This window comes from Mangifera indica, unplaced genomic scaffold (genome assembly GCF_011075055.1).
Source record: "Mangifera indica cultivar Alphonso unplaced genomic scaffold, CATAS_Mindica_2.1 Un_0008, whole genome shotgun sequence".
In the NCBI taxonomy this organism is placed as follows: Eukaryota; Viridiplantae; Streptophyta; class Magnoliopsida; order Sapindales; family Anacardiaceae; genus Mangifera; species Mangifera indica.
In genome coordinates, this window is record NW_025401100.1 from 437,158 (window position 1) to 444,257 (window position 7,100).

The window sequence follows — 7,100 nt, forward strand, 5'->3', positions numbered from 1 at the left end:
TCATTTCTCTTCGTTTCAACACACAGAAAGCATCTTACTTCCTAAGCTTTATCTTCTCTTAAGCTTTTTTCTCTTCAAGAAATGACTTCTTTTGTTTCTAAACTACTCCTTTTTATCTCTTTATTTCAAGTCTCCTTGGCTGCAAGAACTCTTAATGAGCTTGTACAAGATCAAGGGTCTCAACTCTTGCAATACCACAATGGTCCTCTTCTTTCTGGAAAAATTTCTGTTAATCTCATTTGGTACGGAAAGTTCAAGCCTTCCCAGAAAGCCATCATCTCAGATTTCATAACCTCACTGTCTTCCTCTTCATCGGCTAGAATTAATCAGCCTTCAGTCGCCACTTGGTGGAAAACCACTGAGATATACTACCACCTAAGCTCCAGAAAATCCAGCCTTTCTCTCTCTCTCGGAAAACAAATCGTTGACGAGAATTACTCGCTTGGAAAATCACTCTCAAACAAACAGCTCATTGCTTTGGCCTCAAAAGGTGAGCAAAAAAATGCCATAAACGTAGTGTTGACGTCTTCTGATGTAACCGTTGATGGGTTTTGCATGAGCCGATGTGGGACTCATGGGTCTGCTCCGGGGTCCAAGAGTGGCCAAATTAAGGGCAAGAACTACAAGTTTGCCTACATCTGGGTTGGTAACTCCGAGACTCAGTGCCCTGGTCAATGCGCATGGCCATTCCACCAACCGATTTACGGACCGCAGAACCCACCTTTGATTGCACCAAACAACGATGTGGGTCTTGACGGAATGGTGATCAATTTGGCTAGCCTTTTGGCTGGAACCGCCACGAACCCATTTGGAAATGGCTACTTTCAGGGCCCAAAAGAGGCACCACTGGAAGCTGCATCAGCTTGTCCTGGTATATACGGCAATGGGGCTTATCCTGGTTATGCAGGGAACTTGTTGGTGGACTCTACAACTGGCGCTAGCTACAATGCAAATGGTGTCAATGGAAGGAAGTACTTGCTTCCTGCTCTCTATAATCCGTCTACATCGTCTTGCTCAACTTTGGTCTAAGAAGGGAAAAGTCTAGTAATTATTACTAGAATGTATATGTAATTATATAGCTGGAGATAGTTCAATTCTTTGATTTGTTGTTCATTTGTTATGCTTTTGCGGATCGATAATAAGAGCAAATTGGTTGGGTTCGCTTTTTTCAAACAAAAATTTTTGTCAACAATTTCCTCACATCATTCCACATCTGACTAATTTATCGCTACCAACTGATAGACAATTCTCTATCTATAAAGGGATATGCCCATTCTTCTGCAAAAGCAGAAACTTGATCCCCAAGGACCCAACAAATGGACCCGTCTGGAAATAATTGTCACTACATCACTCCTGCAAATTTATTAGTCTTTGAATTAAACACTTCATGTAGTTGCAGGGGCAACACTTCCTGTTTATAATTTGTTTTTAGTTAATGTAGAGAATCGAAATCATTGAGGGTCATGACCTTGTGGCAATTACCTTAAGCCAAATTTGCTGAAAGCTATTTATCTAAAAGTTTGCTTCCGTTTATTGTAAATTCAACCGATTTATCTTGCGCTTTACAGGTGACCACGAGCATTCCTTATCCTTAGGAAAGCAATTGAATTCTCATTCAATACATTCATTAAGTGATATAAATTTTGGGTAAGACTATGCCTAGAAATATAGCTTACTAAGGTGAAAACTTAAGATCTGCAGATATGATTTTTTTTTTTTAAATATCAAAATCACCTTATCAGATATTATCAAATCAAATTATATAAATAAATTTATATATATAACAATTCTTATAAATTTTCATTCCATTTGAAAGAAAAATTATTCACTTTAAAATATTTCAACTTTCTTTACTCTAGGGTGAATTAAACTTCAAATTTTACTAATACTTTTTTAGAGAGATTTGTAACATCCCTCACCAGAAGTGTTGTCTTCCAGAGAAAAAATATTACGAATTAATATCTAGAATGGTTATTTTAAAACAAATTTTTAAAATGAACCCGTCGTTAAAAGCGTTCTGAAATTATTCTAAAAAAATTGAAAATCTGAAAGCAAATAAAAGATATATATATCCCATATGAAAACTCATCTGAGATCATGAAGTAATCATATACATGCCCCTAGATATAACTATACAACTATCTGAATAGGGCTAAAAGTAACAATATCATATGCATGTAACAAAAATCATAGATAACATGCCCCAACTTGGATATATCTTCGCTGACCTGACCTTGCTTGGTAACTATCTCGATCACCTGTACCTGCAATCATGAAAAAAAATGAAGTGAGAGATAAAAATACTTGGTAAAGGGAAAGAATCTAGTTAATCTTTTACTATTTGGATCACACTTTATCTCATCTAATGTCCATTGGATATTTTCTAGTTCGCTGACTTGACTTTGCCTGGTAACTACCTCAATCACCTGTACCTGCAATCATAAAAGAAAAGGAAGTGAGAGATAAGAATACTTAATAAAGGGAAAGAAGTAAGTAAACTATCTCATTTCTTGTTCTAAATCCACCTTTAGACTCAATCTCACATTATAACCTCCTCAAAGAATCGAGAGGATAATCTAGTTCATCTTTTACTATTTGGATCACACTTTGTCCTATCTAATGTCCATTGGATACTTTCTGGAAGCTAACTATAAGGATTTGACACTTTTTTAAACTTGAGCTCTCTTTCTTTCTCTCACTACACTATTTTTGAATCTAAATTGTGCTCTACTATAAGTATGTTCTACTGCAAGTGGACCATACTATGGGCAGTATAGTGTAAAGTGCCCCCTCATAGTTCACAGCATGCATGCGTACGTTATCTCTTACTAATTTTGCTTTCATCTAAAACTATCCACAACCCATCAAACCATACACTTGGAACAACCCTTAAATCATGAGCCTCAAATTCCTTTTCTCTCCTTTCTTTTCTTCCCTTTCTTTTTTTTCTTCCTTTTCTTTTTCTCCTCCTTTTCTTTCTTTCTTTCTTTTCAAAAACTGTAAATTACTGTTCATTAGACTATTCATTTGATTGGACAGTCTTTTTGTTCATACAATTTAACAGTTCAAACGGTCTCTAATTCATATAAGCTATATATAATTGAAAAGAGGATTCAAACAGTTTTTCAACAAGTTATAATAGCACTCATGATTCATCAGATAGGACAGTCAAAATGTGGAATGAAATCAATAGCAAGACTGTAAATATTATCAAACTTTCTGTCATAAACAAAATCACACACATCGATACCCCAAATGGCAAAACAATATTTCTCAACTTCAAAATCATCATTTATAACATAGAGTCAAGGAACCAAAAATATAAAACATGAAACATACCCAGAATAATTCTACTTACCTTGTTTCAAGTCAATATTTGTCAAGTTGACTCTTTCCTCTTTGTCTTCCTTCTTTTATCACCAAAACCACCTTAAATCAACACCAAAACACACTAACATATTCATATAACATGCATCCAATGTATATAGACATAGGTAAAGGAAAAAAAAATAGATCTTTTGGTTACCAAGACTTCCAAAGTGCTTTCTCTTCTTTTCTTTCCTTACTTGTCTTCTAAAATCCTTTCAAATCATCCACTTTTATTCAAAAACAAAGCAAAAGCATGAAGAAAGTTGTTTTCTTCTGGAAGAGACGGGAGAAGATGATGGAAAAAGGCATAAAGTTCTTTTTTGTCTTCTCTCTCTATATATATACATACTTTTTAATATGAATATATATCTATATATATACCTTTATTTTTTTGTAATATATATATATACACACACACACATACATTTGAACATATATATTTAAAATTAAAAATATTTTAAAACATGATTAAAAGACATAAATACCCCTAGGATGTACCTGAGGGTATTACAAGATTTTATTTCAAATTTGTATAAATTTGTGTTGTAAAATAATGAATTTCACTCTTGTTAGGACAAAAGAAATTTTTAGTGAGAGAATTTAATCTCTATAAAGTGTAGAAATTAATAGTATCTCGAAAATTATTGTATTATAAAGAAAAACTTGGTTGGGGTTTTATCAAACAAAAATTAATATAATACTTCAAGAGAGATAGCTTGGAGAAGTAGATGTAAGCCAGATTTTGTTAAGCCATTATACATCATATGTTTGATTTTCTAATCCTTTAACCCTATATTTTGTGTCATATGTCATTTGTTTGAATTGATTATTTACATTAACTTTTGATATTCTCTTAAAGTGCATACATAGACTCATGTATAATTGTGCATGGGTTGAAATTGAATATTCTTGTCTAATGCCAATCTATTTTCAAAACCACAGTCAAGATAATTCAAAGCATAAACAAAAAAACCTATTTTACCATTGAACATACTTGTGGGTATTACAATATAAGTAAAAACTGAAAAAAAGGTTCAGAAAGTGCTTAGTATTTATTGTGATTTTGAGTTTTTTTTTTTCTAAATCTCTTACATCCACCTTCTCAAGCAATTTGTTTAAAGTTCCACTAGAATCAATGAAACTTTTATACTAGTTTATCTAGGATTTTGCCTAGTTGAAAGTAAGATTTTGAACGTAAAATGCCTCTACAAGGTTGAATACACAAATTAGTACAAATTTTCTCTCAAGAATATTAGTATGAGTATAATGAGAGAAGAAGAGAAGGTTTTGCTTTGAGAAAATAAGAATAGATTGATACATTAATAGCTCTAATTTATAGGCGAATGGTGTTACAAATATTAAAAGATTCATTAGGTTGAAATTTGTATTTGTTGATGTTTGAAGTAGATGAATTTCTCTTGAAATACAATGAAATGACTCCAATTTATAGGCAAATGGTGTTACAAACATTAAAAGATTCATTGGGTTAAAATTTGTATATGTTTACATTTGAAATAGATGAATTTATCTTGAAATACAAGGATGCACAAGCATGTGTGCTTCATGCACAAGAAAACCCACTTTTCAAATGAAGTCAACCTCAATTAAGCTTCCTAATGGTCAAATTTCTTCTTGTGCCAAACATCTACATGAGCATGCATAGGCACGACTAAAGGCTAGATTCAAATCGAGTTAAACTGAGTTCGAGTTTGACTCAATTTGCATGGAAGTAGGTTTGAGTTCAAGCTCAAGCTTGTAGACCTTACTTCAAATGAGTTCGAGCTTAGCCTATTTCAAAAGAGCTAAGTTTGAGTTCAATTCGAGTTAGAATTGAACATTTAACTAACTCGATATTAAAACAACGTCGTTTTAATATCAGTTAAAACGATGTTGTTTTGTATCAAATTTTTTAAATTAACGAGCTTGACGAGCTAAACACCTCAAAGCTCGAGTTTGAGCTCAAAAATGTTGAACTTTCAGGCTCTAACTTGAGCTTGTTTGAGCTTAACTGGTTTCAAACTTATTCGAATCAAACTCGATTTAAATCCAACCCTAGGCAAAACTGTACATTTTCTATTCACAATCATACACAACCTTTAATGCTTAAGTCTTTTAGAAATCCAATGTTGTGTACAATGAGTATGAACGAAAACTTGAACAGTTGGATTTTTGTGTTTGGGCATACACGATCTTTAAACGAACGTGCATTTACTTTGCTTTGACATTTATCACAATATGCGATTGTTTCATGTGTGGGGTTATCTCCTTGTGACTCTTTATATAAAGATGCACATGCGTGCACACACTGAAAGCAAGGGCACGTATGGATCTTTGACTATAAAGAGCTTGAATTTGACTTTGATTGAGCACGATAAAGATGTACAAGAGGCTTTGTCATTGATTCTTCATATTTGTGTATGCAAAGGCATGCAACATTCTTGTGCATGCATTTGCATCAAGCTTTGACTTTGGTTTCGTTAACTCTTGCTTGAGTATTGATGTACGAGAAGCTCTTCCTTGTGAATGGCTTGAAAAAGGACATGTACAAGAATGCAAAATCGGTTAAATCTAGCTAAACAAGCAGATTACCTAGGTGCATCCATCTAAAAATGGATATGAGTTTTAGATTTTCTAAATAGTACCCACGGGTAACTCATGATCTATTTCCTAGTTATCTTTTTCTTCTTTTTCAATATCAAACTTACAACAAACTTAACATATATTTTACATATTTATTCTTTTGATAAGAAATAAACTCAAATCCATTATAAATTAAAAAATTTATTATATTGAAAACAAATTTATAGAATTTGAGCATTAGATACTTTATTATAGATATTTATTTTGTGTTCAATGTTAAAATCATTTGAATCTATCTAAAACATTTTTATAATTTAAAGTAGATTTTTATTATTTCACGGTATCCTCTCTATAGACCATTCGAAAAAAATATTAAAAATTATAAAATGAATATATTAAAATAATATAAATAAAAAAATAATGTTAATAAATAACTTACAGATCAATCTTTATCCGTAAGATCAAATACAAATTTTAAAAATTATTATTCTTATAAATTAATTTATTTTTAATCTTTATATATATTTTATTTTATTCATACCTGATTCACCTATTCATTTATCAGATATAACATTAGTGTACGAGCATACTTGAAATACCTAGAAGTAGTCAAAATTACATAATCGAATGCAGAATAGGCACGGCCTCGTTCATCTTCGTGCGCTACACTATGTACGAACGTGCATCAAAGATATAGGAACATGCGTGGTGTTTGTTCTTACATAGTGCGTCTAGGATACCCCTTTGCTTCCCTTCTGCCCATTCGCTTTTTGCCAGCTATCTCAATGGACATCATTCGATCCAGCCTGTCTACACCTTTAGTTATTCATTTTTAATTTGCCCTTCCAAACAGGTTGGATATTTCTGTCATTATACTAGCAAGCTATGACTCAGCTGTAGCGCCAGAGAAGGATTACGAGTTGAATGGGGTATGCGAGGCTTGACTTCACGCTCCCTTCGTTAAGTGAGATGTGAGTGGGATGAGATCTACTCGTTTGTTTTGGATTAAGAAACGCGTTTAGTGGGTCTTCCTGATCTTGCTGGCTAGGTCGGGACTCGTAAATGGCGAAGCCATCTCTTCTTGGCAGGTTCCTTCAATTCATTCCTTTCTAAGAAACACGTTAAAAAATACCTATATATATGTTGCTGAT

The 7,100-nt window shown here is 33.0% G+C and overlaps 1 protein-coding gene across 1 annotated transcript; it reads left to right on the plus strand.

Moving 5' to 3' along the window:
- Positions 1-1,179, plus strand: LOC123205500 (protein PHOSPHATE-INDUCED 1-like). The gene has a single exon (XM_044622460.1). The coding sequence runs from the start codon at positions 82-84 to the stop codon at positions 1,027-1,029; it is 948 nt and encodes a 315-aa protein (XP_044478395.1). The 5' UTR covers positions 1-81; the 3' UTR covers positions 1,030-1,179.
- The last annotated feature ends 5,921 nt before the right edge of the window (positions 1,180-7,100 follow it).